Source organism: Heterodontus francisci, chromosome 31, assembly GCF_036365525.1.
Source record: "Heterodontus francisci isolate sHetFra1 chromosome 31, sHetFra1.hap1, whole genome shotgun sequence".
In the NCBI taxonomy this organism is placed as follows: Eukaryota; Metazoa; Chordata; class Chondrichthyes; order Heterodontiformes; family Heterodontidae; genus Heterodontus; species Heterodontus francisci.
The window spans coordinates 26,069,696-26,085,901 of NC_090401.1; the positions used below are offsets into that span (position 1 = coordinate 26,069,696).

A 16,206-nucleotide genomic window follows, 5' to 3' on the forward strand; every position below is an offset into this window, starting at 1 on the left:
GGAACTCCTGCAATGATGTCCTGGAGCTTAAATGATTGACCTCCAATAACCACAACCATCTTCCTTTGCACTAGGTATGACTCCAAATAGCAGAGAGTTTTCCCCCTGATTCCCATTGACTCCAGTTTTGCTAGGGCTCCTTGATGCCATACTCAGTCAAATGCTGCCTTGATGTCAAGGGCAGTCACTCTCACCTCACCTCTTGAGTTCAGCTCTTTTGTCCATGTTTGAACCACGGCTATAATGAGGTCAGGAGCTGAGTGGCCCTGGCAGAACCCAAACTGAGCATCACTGAGCAGGTTATTGCTAAGCAAGTGCTGCTTGATGGCACTGTTGATGACACCTTCCATCACTTTACTGATGATTGAGAGTAGACTGATGGGGCGGTAATTGACCGGGTTGGGCTTGACCTGCTTTTTGTGTACAGGACATACCTGGGAAATTTTCCACATTGCAGGGTAGATGCCAGTGTTGTAGCTATACTGGAACAGCTTGGCTAGGGGTGCGACAAGTTCTGGAGCACAGGTCTTCAATGCTATTGCCAGAATATTGTCAGGACCCATACCCTTTGCAGTATCCAGTGCCTTCAGTTGTTTCTTGATATCATGCGGAGTGAATCGAATTGGCTGAAGTCTGGCATCTGTAATGCTGGGTACTTCAGGAGGGGGCCAAGATCGATCATCAACTCGGCACTTCTGGCTGAAGATTGTTGCAAATGCTTCAGCCTTATCTTTCTCACTGATGTGCTGGGCTCCCCCATCATTGAGAATGGGGATATTTGTGGAGCCATCTCCTCCAGTTAGTTGTTTAATTGTCCACCACCATACACGACAGGATGTGGCAGGACTGCAGAGCTTAGATCTGATCTGTTGGTTATGGGATCGCTTAGCTCTGTCTATTGCATGCTGCGTATGCAGTTTGGCATGCAAGTAGTCCTATGTTGTAGCTTCACCAGGTTGACACCTTATTTTGAGGTATGCCTGGTGCTGCTCCTGGCATGCCCTCCTGCACTCTTCATTGAACCAGGGTTGGTCTCCTGGCTTGATGGTAATGGTAGAGTGGGGGATATGCCGGGCCATGAGGTTACAGATTGTGGTTGAGTACAATTCTGATGCTGCTGATGGCCCACAGCACCTCATGGATGCCCAGTTTTGCATTGCGAGATCTGTTCGAAATCTATCCCATTTAGCACGCTGATAGTGCCACACAACCCGATGGACGATATCCTCAATGTCAAAGCGGGACGTCATCTCCACAAGAACTGTGCGGTGGTCACTCCTACCAATACAGTCATGGACAGATGCATCTGCGAAAGGCAGATTGATGAGGACAAGGTCAATATGTTTTTCCCTCATGTTGGTTCCCCCACCACCTGCCGCAGACCCAGTCTAGCAGCCATGTCCTTTAGTACTTGGCCAGCTCGGTCAGTAGTGGTGCTACCGAGCCATTCAGTGATGGACATTGAAGTCCCCCACCCAGAGTACACCCTCAGTGCTTCCTCCAAGTGCTGTTCAACATGGAGTACTGATTCATCAGCTGAGGGAGGGCGGTAGGTGGTAATCAGTAGGAGGCTACCTTGCCCATGTTTGATCTGATGTCATGAGACTTCATGGGGTCCAGAGTCAATGTTGAGGACTCCCAGGGCAACTCCCTCCCTACTGTATACCACAGTCCCGCCACCTCTGCTGGGTCTGTCCTGCCGGTGGGACAGGACATACCCAGGGATAGTGATTGCAGTGTCTGGGATATTGTCTGTAAGGTATGATTCCGTGAGTATGACTATGTCAGGCTGTTGCTTGACTAGTCTGTGGGACAGCTCTCCCAACTTTGGCACAAGCCTGCAGATGTTAGTAAGGAGGACTTTGCAGGGTTGACAGGGCTGTGTTTGCCATTGTCGTCTCTGGTGCCTAGGTCGATGCCGGGTGGTCTGTCCGATTTCATTCCTTTTTATTGACTTTGTAGCGGTTAGGTACAACTGAGTGGCTTGCTCGGCCATTTCAGAGGGCATGTAAGAGTTAACCACATTGCTGTGGGTCTATAGTCACATGTAGGCCAGACCAGGTAAGGACAGCAGATTTCCTTCCCTAAAGGACATTAGTGAACCATGACTTTGGTGCTTCTAGACTTAACTGTTCCTGCACACTCCTGGCTGGCCTCCCACATTCTACCCTCTGTAAATGTGAGGTCAGCCTAAAACTCCACTGTCTGTATTCTGACTCACTGATCTACATTGGCTCGCAGTCAAGCAGCGCCTTGATTTTCAAATTCTCATTCTTGTTTTCAAACCCCTCCATGGCCTCGCCCCTCCCTATCTCTGTAATCTCCTCCAGCCCCACAGCACTCCAAGATATCTGCGCTCATCTAATTCTGTACTATTGTGCATCTCTGATTTTAATCGCTCCATCATTGGTCGCTGTGCCTTCAGTTGCCTAGTCCCTAGGCTGTGGAATTCCCTCCCTAAAACTCTCTGCCTCTCCAGCTCTCTTTCTTTCATTCAGACACTCCTTATAACCTCTTTGACCAAGCTTTTGGCCATCTTTCCTAATATCTCCTTATGTGGGTCAGTGTCTAACTTTGCTTTATGAAGCACCTGTGAAGTCTTTTGTGATGCTTTATTACATTCAAGGTTATATATAAATACAAGTTGTTGTTCTTGTTAGTTTCCCACACAGCTGGTTCTTGATCTCACGGTGCACATCATACTCGTATATTTTCAAACAGCTGGCATCAACCATAAGTAAGATTGCTAAAGGACAATGAGTAGGTTTTTCCAGTTGCTTTCAGTGTAATTATATGGTGTTCAAGAGGGACCTAAAAAGCCGGAAAGAAAAATTAAGACAAATATAAAGCCCCATGGATGAGAAGTCTAAACTGAAGTTTTGGAAGTCGGAATGTCATTTTTGGGGGATTTATGAATATGTTTGTTCCATTTGCTAATTGTGATATTCCTGTTACAAACTCAAGATTTGCTTTTCCATTAAAATTTGTGAATGGAGGTTGAAAACAGCCCCAAAAGTTTTGATTTGTGTTCTTTCATTGTCTTCATGTTAGAGATAAACCAATTTTCTGAAGCTTATTTGAGAAATATGCTGCCAAAGTTGGTGACCCATCTGGTATTCTCCATCCAAACACAAAGTCAGGATATGTTTGTGCGCATTTTGTGCAGCCGTACTTCGACAGTCCTCAAACAATGCTTGTCATCTGATGATAAATGAGTATCACTTCGCTTACAATAGTGTTCATTGAACTTAGTAAAGTATGAACTTCAACAGCGATATAGTCCCCCTGCAGTGTCTGAATACTCTGAGTACAGTTCATCAAATGTCACCTTAAAACCATTGTATTATTTAACTCTAACACAAAAGCAAAATACAGAAAATGCTGGAAATCCGTGATAAAAACAGTCAGCAAAAGCAGACAACATCTGTTGAAAGAAAAATAGAGGAATTTTATGCTCTCCCCTACGGTGGGTTTCGAGGTGGGAGAGCATAAAATAGGGTGGAATGGTGAGCTGGGGGACCCCTTCCAGCTTCCAGCCTCTGGGAAAGCCTGTGAATGGCCTAACTGCAATTAATGCGTCATCCCGCCACCACCGCAATTAGCTATGCAGCGGGGCGCCACGAGAAAAGGGGGATGCGGCCGGGGGGTGATGGCGGTGTCCCTCGTTAAATGGCACAGCGCCTGAATGAGGGACCCAGCATCGGGAAGAGAGGGGGCCCACTGAGAGCCACCCCCTGCCCTTGCAACTGATTCCCCTATACCCCTCTCCCCTGCGATTACCACCCCGTGAGACCCCTCTCGCCCTGATCTACCTGTGGCCTGGGTCCAGCGCCGCTCCTGCGCCTCTGTGCAGCAGCCACCGGCTCTGCAATGGCGCTGCTCAGTTAAAGATTGGTCAGCAGCTCTCAGAGGGCAGGACTTCCGTCGCCGGGGTCTTTAATCCCGTGGAAGGCCCGCTGCTTTTCTACTTAAGTGTCTAATTGGCACTAGAGTTGGCAGGCCTCCAACAGAAGAGGTGATGCAGGGTCCTCAGCCATCGCTTTTTCCAGATCTCGAGATGCCCGTCACCAGGGTAAAATCCTGGCCAGAGTTAGCATTTCATCAGAGTTGGAAATGGTTAGAGATGTAACAGACTTTAAGCAAGTACAGAGGCAAGGAAAGGGGGAGGGAAGGAAATAATAAAAGGGAAGGTCTGTAATAGGATGGAAGGCAGGAGTGTTTAACTGAAAAAAGGTATGATGGTGTAAGGCAAGGTGGTAATTGGACAAGTAAAAAAAAAAGATAGGTCCAAGGGGCTGTAAATGGCAACAGCAAAACTATTACCAGCACCTGCCATCCAAAATAATGAAAGCAGTGCTTATGATCTGAAACTGTTGAACTTAGTGTTACATCCCTCGTAAAATTGTAGTCAGCGGGAATTAGGGAAAATTCTCCATTTGTTGAAGTTATACCTAGCACAAAGGAAGATGGTTGTGGTTGGAGACCAATTATCTCAGAACCTAGAGTTCCTCAGGGCAGTGTCTTAGGTCCAACCATCTTCAGCTGCTTTATTAGTGATCTTCCCTCAAACATAGTGGGGTGTTTGCTAATGATTGCAGTGTTCAATACCATTCACAACTCCTCAGATACTGAAGCAGGCCGTGTCTGCAAGCAGCAAGACCTGGACAAATATTAGGCTTGGACTTATAAGTGGCAAGTAATGTTTGCATCACATAAGTATCAGGTAATGACCATTTCCAACAAGAGAGAATCTAACCATTTCCCCATGACATTCAATAGCATTACCAATGCTGAATCTCCCATCATCAACATCCTAGGGGTTACCATTGACCAGAAACGTATCTGGAACAGCCATGTAAACACTACAAGAGCAGGTCAGAGGCAGGGTATTCTGTGGGGAGTTACTCACCACCTGACTCCCCAAAGCCAGTCCACCATCTACAAAGCACAGGTCAGGAGTGTGATGAAATACTCCCACTTGCCTAGATGAGTATAGTTCAAGCACACTCAGGAAGCTCAACACCATCCAGGAAAAAGCTTGATAGGCACCCCATCCACCACCTTCAATATTCACTCCCTCCACCACTGGTGCACAGTGGCAGCAGTTTGCACCATCTCCAAGAAGCACTGCAGGAACTCATCAAGCCTCCTTTGACAGCATTTTCCAAACCCACAACCTCTACCACTTAGAAGAACAAGGGCAGCAGACACATGGAAACACCATCACCTGCAAGTTCTCCTTCAAGTACAATACCATCCTGTCTTGAAACTATATTCCTTCACTGTCGCTGGGTCAAAATCCTACAACTCCCTCCCTAACAACACTGTGAGTGTGCCTACACCAGATAGGCTGCAGAGGTTCAAGAAGGCAGCTCACCACCTTTTCGAGGGCAATTAGGGATGGGCAAGAAATGCTGGCCTTGTCAGCGATGCCCACATCCCATAAATGAATGAAAAAATTCGAAGGCTGTAGAGTGCCTAATCCAAAGATGAGGTGCTTCTCCTTGAGCTTCTATTTTATATTGGTGTTTTGGTGAGCAGTTTTACAATTTGTAGCAGTAAGCAACAAATCAGTTTGGAATCGATCCCTCTAATCCACACTAATCATCCTATAGCTCCCAGCTACCAAACTTTACTCCCCCAAAGTGTTCTCATGTAGCTTTAAATGTTTCCCTGTCTATTTTGCTATGTATTGTCAAAAACTAAACACAACCTTAAAAAGGCATGAAATGTTCGAATTGTTGTGATATTTTTGCCAAAATAAAAGATACGGCCCATTTCACAGCTAATATTTATTCCCAGTTAACTTACATTGGAAGAAATCCCTACTGTTGTGTATTCACTGAGTTAGTCGAACATGAAGGGCTGGATCTTAAGGAGCCCTCAACGTTGGGATCCGTGGTGAGAAGGGTCTGAAAATGGTCCCGGATGAGGCCCACCACGGAACTCTATGCCAGCAGGGCCTGGCCCAGTCCTCCTGGTGGCAGAGGAGCACCATGGTGGCCCTACTGCTACTCAACGGCGGGAGCACAATCACCAAATGCAAATAAAGTAAATTAATAGATTTGCATGTACTTACCATTAATCCTGATGTCCTGCTGTGATCTTCAGCCCGGCTGCTGGCACTCCTGTGCCTTCGGATCCCTGTCCGGGGAAACAAGGCGCAACACTGGTGGAGGGGCGGGGGGCAGGGGGTAAGTTTCTCAGTGCGGGTGGGCAGGGGGATGGGGTCAAATTAACGTCATGGGTGTAGGGGATGGTGGGAAGGGTTGAAGTTTAAAGTTTGTGCAGTTTGGTAGGGGGGAAAGGTCAGATGGTAAAAGTAAGTGTTTTGGGGGGGGGAAAGTGCAAATGATTAATTTGTTATGGGGGGTGGGAGAGGCTCAAAAGAGATGCATTTATTTATATTCATTAAATCTTTCTTTAAATATTTAAACAAGGGCTAACAGCCCTTTAAAAATGGCATCATCGCCAGCGCACAGGCAGCTGATGCCATTGCCGGGGACGGACAGCCTGTCCCCTCCATGTGATTGGGAGCGGTGCGGCCTACCCCAGCTATTTAAATGAGCCGCCGAGCTTGGAATCGCGGCGGCTCTTTGGTGTTTTTGTTGCCCGCCGCTGAAATCAGTGGTGGCCTTATAAAATTCAACCCAAGGTCTCACAGTGCAAGCGTCCATTGTTGAACTTTTATTTACGCCTCCCCAACAGAGAGGGCAGCAGAGAGGCAGTATACGAATGCTCAGCCGATTCAATACATATATCACACCTACCACTCCAATTATGTGTAGACCACTGAGCAGGGCTGACCCAAACCAGCATATGTTGATTTTGGGGGGGATGGTGTTGGAGGCAGAGGTGGGGGAGTGCAGGCAGTGGAGAGAACACGCACTGTAAATTTTGAAAGGAGTTTTCCTGAGTGTCGTGATATCTACTATATCAGAGCCCACTGTGCTGAACTACCAAAAATAAAAAAACACACAGAGTGTTTAACAACAATTTCACTGTACAATTAGGAATATATGGAGGAAGTCAACAATAAAATTCATTTGTGACATTGCTACTTGTTGGTTATGTGTCATGTTACTCTGGACTATCCATTTTCTGTGGTCACTCACCAGCTTTCCCATGTACAGTGTGGTGGCTCTTACTCAATTTTCAGACAAGCAACAGTCATTTCTTGCAATGCTGATGATGTGTGTTTCTGTCATAGGACGAGGTAAAGGCAGAGGAAGAAAAGACAAACAGAAACCGGGGAAGAAAGGCAAACAACGGAACAAAGAAAGTGGCAACAGGCAAAGCAAGAAGGAAAACAAGCCTGGGAATAAGAAAAAGAAAGGGCAGCAGGGGAAGACACTTCCTGCAACAACACCCAGCACCATTCAATAGCAGCCTTATTTCAACGCAAACACATCAATGCTGATGCATATAAGACGGCTTTTCTGAACTGGAGCACTGCTACAGAGAGGGATAAATACAAGGCTCTTGTTTTCCTAACTGTTTAAGATAAGAAGTGAAGTTATTGTTTTGAAGACTTAAGTAATGGAGCCCCATTGCACCTGGCTTCAGTGTATATCTGAAAACGGAATGAAATGGGAATTAAATAGTTCAGTGAACACAATCTTTCAGAGGACTGTGTTAGGACCTTTCATCAAAATGATGTCTGAATATTGTACAGCAGGTCAACTGCAGAACTAATGGAGATGACTGACTGGTTCTGGGGGAGGGGAGAAATGTCTTTGACAAAATGGCTTCTGGAAATGTGCAAATATTTCTGCACCAATTTGGGGCAGTTTATCCCTGCATTGAATGAAAGATGTAAACTTAATTGCCTGACAGAATGTTAGAAGTATGCATCATTAAACTGCTTTAAAATATATTTCAAATGAAAATAAGGCAATAAAAACATATAACAATTTGAAAATGATTAGTTATTACAATGCTTACCTTAAAATGGATCTTGTTTTCTTTGGTGCTATGCCAGCATGTTTTGATGCTTTGATTTTTCCATATGAATTTGAAATTCACTGCTGCTGTAATCCTGCAAAGTTTGGCAACAGATATAAAGGTGCCAAATCACAACCAATTGCCCAGAGCTCCATGCTGAGAAAAATATTAAAACCCTGAAATGACTATTGACTATGCCAATGCTCTCTTGGCCAGCCTCCTCCATAAACTTGAGCTCATCCAAAACTCCGCTGCCACTTGTACACAGTCCCATTCATCCATCACCCTTGTGCTTACGGACCTGGTTTGGCAATGCCTCTATTTTCGCCATTCTCATTTTCAAATCCCTCCATTGCCTCATCCCTCCCTATCTCAGTAACTTCCTCCAGCCTTGCAACCCTCCAAGATTTCTTTGCTCCTCCAATTCTGGCCTCTTGAGTATCCCCGATTTTCTTCACTCCACCATTGGCAGCTGTGCCTTCGGCTGGCTTGACCTATGCTCTGGAATTTCCTCCCTAAACCTTTTCGCCTCTGTATCTCTTTCACTTTTAAATTGCTCCTTAAAACTTACCTGTTTGACCAAGATTTTATCACTTGACCGAATATCTCCTTATGTAGTTCGGTGTCAAGCTTTGTTTGATAATGCTTCTGTGAAGCACCTTGGGATGTTTGACTACATTCAAGGTGCTATTTAAATGCAAGTTGTTGTATTAGCTTTGATATTCTAAGACTACTTGTGAATTTCTGTGCACACGAAGGTGAGAGTTGTGAGTATTGGAAACAAAAACTATTCCACATTTTGCACCATATGTCAGAATAAAGCACCCCCTTGTCACAAACTCCTACAAAGCTGAGCCAATTGGTACTAAATTCTGAGAAGTTCTATGCTGTGAACTCAGACCAAGGAACTTTGTTGTAACTGCTCAAACTCGAATCATATTGGAGTCTGACAACTAGCAAACTATGTGAGTTACAATTCCACTCATGTCCAGGTATTTTGAAGTCAGTAATTCAACTCACTGTGGTTCTGAGTCACCCTTCTCATCCATATAAATGAATATTAATTAGTGGTGCAATATATTTCAAACATTCTGTTTTGAATGATCAATGTCGCATCCCCCTCTTCCAACAAATACTAATAGTATTGTCATTGTGGGACTCATGACCCAGAGTCTATGACCTCAGCTTTTTATTTTATTCTTGTGAAATTCAAGATCTATAAAATTTGCTTATATTTTCAATCCCAAAGACCATTCTTAAAGACAAAGCAGCATATGAAGTTGTTGCTGGAGGATTTGAAGACATTAGGAATAGAGGATAGCTTCCTCAGATGCCTACAACCAGTCACACTGACTCTATCACTAGTTTAGACAGTATGCACAGAGAGAGAAACAGAGCTCAATTTCAGGTCGATGACCTTCTGTTCAAAAGATTCTGATGAAAGTCATCAACCTGAAACATTAACTCTATTTCTCCCTCGCTGCATGACCTGCTGAGTATTTCCAGCATTTTCAGTTTTTATTTCAGATTTCCAGCATCCACAATTTTGTGCTTTTCTATCACGAGTTTGTTGACTTGCTTTTGTATCAACAACTTTGGCAAAATTTGTCTGAATATGTGTGTACACAAGATGCTAGAAAACCTGATTAGTTTCTACCACCAAAGATTTCTGATGTTCAGTTGAGTAACCAATTTTTGTGACTTGTCGGCACCAGCAAACAATTATTTTCTGTCAACACATTTTAATAGCTAGTAGTTTTTTTTCTAGAATTATTAAGAAAGGCCTTGATTGTAATAATTTGGAATCTGATCATTGACTTGCTGTTGAAATCATGTGATATTTGTGCACAATATCATGTGCAAATGGTGTCCGAGTCCCAACTCCAAAATGAGTGCACTGAAGGTCTGCAGGCATGAAGAGTTTTTGGTTTATAGTAATAAATGGCCTGTGACATTACCCACGGTCAGTTAATGAATACGTGCTTTTTTTAATATACAAGATGACAAAAGAGTTCGGACAGTTTTTCAAAGTTCTATCCATGCAACTAGATTCTATCAGTTATTGGAGCAAAATTGAATGGGAATGCTGACACAATAATTTAGCAATAAAGCTTGACAGAAAAATGTGACCAATGCCACTGACAACAGAAAATAAGCTTTATGGACATGAAGTGTATGCCTATGTTTCTTTGTTAATCAAACAGCCAGTTCATTATATGTTTGTGTGGCCATTTGAAAACAATGGTTAGGTACTGAGCAGCACCTCTATCTCTGTGAGTATACATATGTGAAATAAATAAGCATGACAATAAAATCAACAACATGGGGTCAGAAAACTGATTGGGAATTTCTATAAAGCAATTGGGGAATATTAAAGCTGGGGGTATCAGGGAAAGGGAGAAAAGGAACGGAATTAAAAAGCGAATGGTCGGATCTAGGCATTTGCGATGAAAGAGTTGAGTATTAAAAACAAAGGGAGTAAAAATCTATGAATCAATTAATAGGGTACATGATATAGTTGATAAGTTAACATTTTTGCTCCAATATAAACAGGTAAAGTAAGGAAGTACTGGAGCTTGAGTGTTGAGATGGATTTAATTGGCCTAACAGAAACTTGATTAAAGTCAAGATTTCCCGGCATTACTGCAGAGGGGTCAAAGAAATAAATTAGGGAAAATATTGTTCTGCAAGTTTTCAAGAGAGGAAATTTAACTTTAGCACGAGGAGATCCCAGCTGGGTCGGGGTACAAATCCGTGACAAAAAGGAAAGGAAATTCATTGTGAATTGCTGCAGAAAGTAAGGGAAAGAAAGGTGGATGGAAATGACATGTAAATGCATTTTGCATTTATCAGCTATTGTTGCTGACAGCAGTTTCTAGGTTATTACATTTTTCAGGGGCAGCGAAAGAGTCCAGAGTCCAAAGTCTAGAATTTTGCAGTGACCCTGAGATGGTGAAATCAATGCTGTGAGTTCTATGACAGGCAGATGATGTGTTCCTCCAGATTATTTCCCATGTGGTGAAGATGAGAATTGACCCCAGGGTCTTTTACAAGGTATGTGCTTGATAGGCCAAATGACCTTTTCTCATTTCATGTTTTCTCATGTGGTTATGTTTCTTAGGGTAAAGCGTGGATTTTGGAAGTTATTAGAGGCTGATTTTCATCTGTTGGATGTGGGATAGGCTAAAATCTAGTCCTTGTAGCCTGAGTGGTAAATTGCTAAGAGCATTCATGTTTCCTGGTTCTGTTCATTGCATAATTATCTACAAATCTAAGTGCAGACTTGGACAGATAAAGGGAGCGCACTAGTGGTGGGAGTGGAAGATTGCCATCTTGCACCTCTTCTATTGCCTCTCCCTTGTCCCTGCTTCAGCTTATGTGCTGCTGAAATCCTCATGTTTTTATTATCAATAGACTTGACTTTTCTTTTAATTCGTTTGTGGGCATCGCTGGCTAGGCCAGTATTTATTGTCCATCCCTAATTGCCCTTGAACTGAGTGGCTTGCTAGGCCATTTCAGAGGGCATTTTAAGAGTCAACCACATTGCTGTGGGTCTGGAGTCACATGTAGGCCAGACCAAGTAAGGACAGCAGATTTCCTTCCCTAAAGGACATTAGTGAACCAGATGGGTTTTTACAACAATCAACAGTGGATTTATGGTTATCATTAGACTAGATTTTTAATTCTAGATTTATTAATTGAATTCAAATTTCACCATCTGCCGTGGTGGGATTGAAACCCATGCCCCCACCCATTAGCCTGTGCTCTGGATTACTAGTCCAGTGACATTACCACAACACCACCGCCTCCCTATTTCAATGCTCTCCTGGCTGGTCTCCCATTTTCCACCCTCCATAAACTTGAACTCATCCAGAAATTCATATTCCAATTCACACCGTCCCATTCACATCATTTGCTGATCTACAGTTCACAGCACCTTGATACTAAAATTCTCCTTGACCTCACTCCTCCCTATTTCGGTAACTTCCACCAACCCTACAACCCTCCAAAGACACTAGTTCCCTCCAACTCTAGCATTCTCCATTCCCTTCACCCTACCATTGATGGCTGTACCTTCTCGGCTTTAAGCTCTAGAATTCCCCCCTCTCTTAAATCCCTTTCTCTCCTCCTTTAAGACACTCCATAAAACGTACTGCTGACCAATCTTTCAGTCACCAGTTCTAACATCTCCTTCTTTGACTCAGTTTCAACCTTTGTCCAATTACGCCCCTGTGGATATTTTACTACATTAAAGGTATTACATGAATGCAGATTGTTGATGACTGGAAAGGACAGGAAAATTAAAGAGAAATGCTACAATGGGAACAGCAAAATTCTGAAAGGTTCAAAAGGCCTATCAACTCATTAATAGTATTGGATGAAGCAACGGCAGATTAAGATATGATAGAGAACAATGAGGGTAAAGGAACCCTATTTGCAGACTTGAGCCTGCGACTAGCCAGTACTGTCATGGGTTGAACCCCTCCTCTGGTGGATGTTACCAGCCAGTATCCTTACAGCAGATAGCCTAGCTCTACATTTGGCTCTCTGTTGATCCAAAATCTGTGAATGCACTTTCCCACTGCTGTTGACAGCTATATGCAACACTTCCCCTAAATATGGTTGAGGACATTTTGGTGAGCGCAGCTTTATTAGCTGATGATTACTTTGGCATTCCTTCTTTCATGTAGTAGCAAGTAATACCTGACATGCTGTGATTGGTGTGCATCTGAAGAACCATCAAGCAAAATGGCATTCACCCTTACCTATACCATGGCACATCCCATCAAAATCTACCTTGAGAGCTGGAGCCTTGCCTGCACTAATTGTTGTATAAGGGTCTGAAAGGGTTAATGGTGAGAAAACCTCAAAATACCTCCGACCATGATGATGTAAGAGATCACATATGAGAGAAACTTGAAGAGAGATGCAGTGTGGCTTCAGAGGGGTCACACAGACTGGTGTGAAGCTATACATAGTTCGAATGTGATATAGTTAATGTTCTACTTACTCCAGACTAAAGAATCTCTCTAAGATAGACTAATTAAGGTGGCAATGTACCAAACAATCATACAATATGTTGATCAGTGGTGAGATCAAGAATAATGGTGGTTCTCACCATGCAAAATTCAGAAGAAGAATTTGAAGCAATATTTTGAAGAGGGCTGACCTGGAATAAGTGCCCAAACTGCAGAACTTGAGAGGAGGCTGTGAAAAGCTCTAGATCTCCAGACACGGAGAGTCGGGGAATCGGCTGGAAGAAATCCAATCCAGCGATCGCAGGCTTCGAGTCAGAGAACCTAGCAATGATCGAGGATCTGGTAAGCAACCCTGCAAGAGGGTAAAAAATTTGTCCCATAATGGTACTAGGCAGGCATCACCAGGAAAGGCCTTAGCGAGGGCTGATCCGAGGTTGGCACCATTAGACGTGGTGACCGGATCGGAAAAAAAACAAAAACTGCAAATATTTGATTCTCTAAGAAAAGTGAGTTAAAGGAATATAGCAGTAACACTTTAAAACTGTGTTTAATACATGGAGGAAATAAATCCCAAGTCTGGCAGCGAAATTTCAAAGGGAGAATCGGTGGCCATAGCAGGAGTCAGCGCAGGACTGAAAAGCGCAGGAAACTTCTGACACAGAAGGGAAAAACTCAAAAGTGAAAGTAAAACAATTGAAGATGTTGATCTGAAATTTACAATACCAGAGAGGTTTGCACACATGAAAGGAGCAAATCAAACCTAAAATTGGTCACTCTGACAAAAAAGGATTTCTGAGATATAGAATTGGTTCCAAATTAGACAGCCAGTCTGAAGTAAAGCAAGTTAACACATTGCTGTATTCTATTGGGGCAATAGCAGATGATGTTATTGTAAGACAAGGCATTAATGAGACATCTGCCAAATTTGAAGAAGTCTTGAAAGCTTTTGATACTTATTTCAACCTGCGGAGCAATAAGATTTTAGAAAGGGCAAGATTCAACAGAAGGGTGTAGAAACCAGTTGATGCTTTTATCAATGACCTTTACAGACTCGTTGAAGGATGTGAATATGGAGATCTTAAAACAGAATTAATAAGAGACTGCATTGTAGTAGGTATTGCTGATGAGTCCCTATCAGATTTATTGCAGTCTAAAGAAGACCTCACTCTGGACAAGGCTATTCAGCTGGTGAAACAAGCAGAGGTCTGGAAGAAGAACAGAGCAATCCTGAGAGGTGAAGAAAGACCTTGGTTCAGGAAACCTCCAACAACAGGTCCATACAGGTCCTTAACCAGAGGGCTGTAAAAGAAGCACCAGAAAAGAAGGTACACTGGTTGGGGGGTGGGTGGGAGGCGCTGGGGGGTGGGTTGGGGGAGGGAGGGGGGGGAAGCAAAAGACGCCATTAAACCCTGTCAGGGATATGGCACCAAAAATACCCACAGGCGTAAACTGTGTCCTGCAAACAAAGCAGAATCCTTCCACTGCAATGGGACATTGTGGTGAAATGTGCCAAAGTAAAATCTCTACTCCCACAAGTCAAAGGAAAAAGCATTCAAGCAAAGAGTGGTTAACGAAGTTAAACAACCTCCATCAATCAAAACATTTTCTTGGTGGGATCAATGATCCTGGTCAGGCATTTTGGTCTGCAGATATATATGTCAACAGACATATCACTAATTTTAAACTGGACACCAGAGCAAGTGTAATGGTCTCATCAGCCAAAGAGCCATGGTTATCAACACATTACCTGCAACCAACAGAAACTCAGTTACATGACCCAGGAGGGGTTGAACTTGAAGAAAAGGGGAAGCTACTAGCATCACTCCAGTACAAGGGAAAGTGGATATAAGAAACACTGTATGTTCTAAGGAGTCAGAAATTCTCTGTCGCAAGTAGAAGAGCTTGTGTTTCTTCATCTTATAAAGAAAGTGAAAGAAGTTAAGCAACAAGAATCCAGGAGTCACTTCCAAAAGGAATTTCCGAAGTTGTTTACTGATCTCGGGAGACTGAAGACAGAATATAGTATTACTTTGTGAAAAAATGCTAAGCGCCTAGGAAGTTATTCCCCTCCCACTAATGAAGCAAGTTCAACATCAACTAGAAGATATGACCAGGATGGGAGTTATTTCTCCTGTTATGAACTTACAGAGTGGTGTGTGGGAATGGTTCCAGTTCCTAAATCTAACGGTGATCTTTGCATTTTTGTAGACTTAACTTAATAAGGCTATGGCATGGGAAGATCATTCGATGTCCTCAGTGGACGAAAGCTTGGCAAAGTTATCCAAAAGTACCATCTTCAGGAAGCTTGACATGAAGAGTGGCTTTTGGCAAGTTCCATTGGATAAGAAGTCAAGGTTATTGACAAACTTCATTACTCCGTTTGGAAGATTTTGTTTTAACTTTCTACCATTTGGTATCATGTCAGCAATGGAAATATTCCAAAGAACTATGCCGAATATTCTACAGGGCCTTGGAGGTGTAATATGCCTTATGGACAACATATTAGTTCGCGGTGAGTCCATTGAAGAACATGACCTGAGGGTAGAGCAGTTTTGCATCGTCTGCAAGTCGAAGGCCTAACACTTAATGAGAAGTGCGAGTTTTCAAAAACGTCCATTCACTTTTTAGGACACATTGTCAGCAACAGTGGCATAATGGCAGACCCGCAAAAGACAAGAACCATTAGCAAATTCCCACTTCCTACTTCTGTCCAAGAAATTCATGATAATCAGATGCAAAATGAAGAATGCATCTATATCTGCCAATATTGTAAGCAAGGTTGGCTGCAGCAGAGACCTAGTGGTAAGAGGATGAAAATCTTCTTCGAACACAGAAGACACTTTGTTGGTATATGACAAGAGACTGGAGATTCCAGAGTCACTCTGGGTAGATATCTTGGAGAAAATACACCAGGATCATATGGGCATAACTAAATATAGACCACAGGCTTAGGCGTTCATGTGGTGAACAGGACTATCGAAAGATATAGAAGAAATTATTTCAAATTGTCAGTGCACAAACAGGATCACAGGGAACCTCTTATTTTGACCCAATTCCCAACCATACTGTGGGAATGTCTGGCGACAGATCTATTCTTATTTAATGGAAAACCCTACCTGATTGTCAGCGACTACTTTTCAAGATGGATCAAAGTTAAACGTTCGCACACAACAACTGTAACAATCCTTCGAGTGTTACAAGAAATCTTTGCAACACATGGTATATCTGACCAGATAGTGTCCGATAATGGACCACAATTTGCAAATGACTACTTCATGCACTT

The 16,206-nt window shown here is 43.2% G+C and overlaps 1 protein-coding gene across 2 annotated transcripts in view; it reads left to right on the forward strand.

Moving 5' to 3' along the window:
- The window catches only part of rspo1 (R-spondin 1), a 208,598-nt gene extending 200,027 nt beyond the window's left edge, over window positions 1-8,571 (forward strand). For both annotated transcript variants that reach the window (XM_068011188.1, XM_068011189.1), the window contains exon 6: window positions 7,211-8,571. In XM_068011188.1, coding sequence (XP_067867289.1) covers window positions 7,211-7,386 — 176 coding nt within the window. In that variant the 3' untranslated portion in view covers window positions 7,387-8,571. The remainder of the gene's footprint in view (window positions 1-7,210) is intronic.
- Window positions 8,572-16,206: the final 7,635 nt, after the last annotated feature.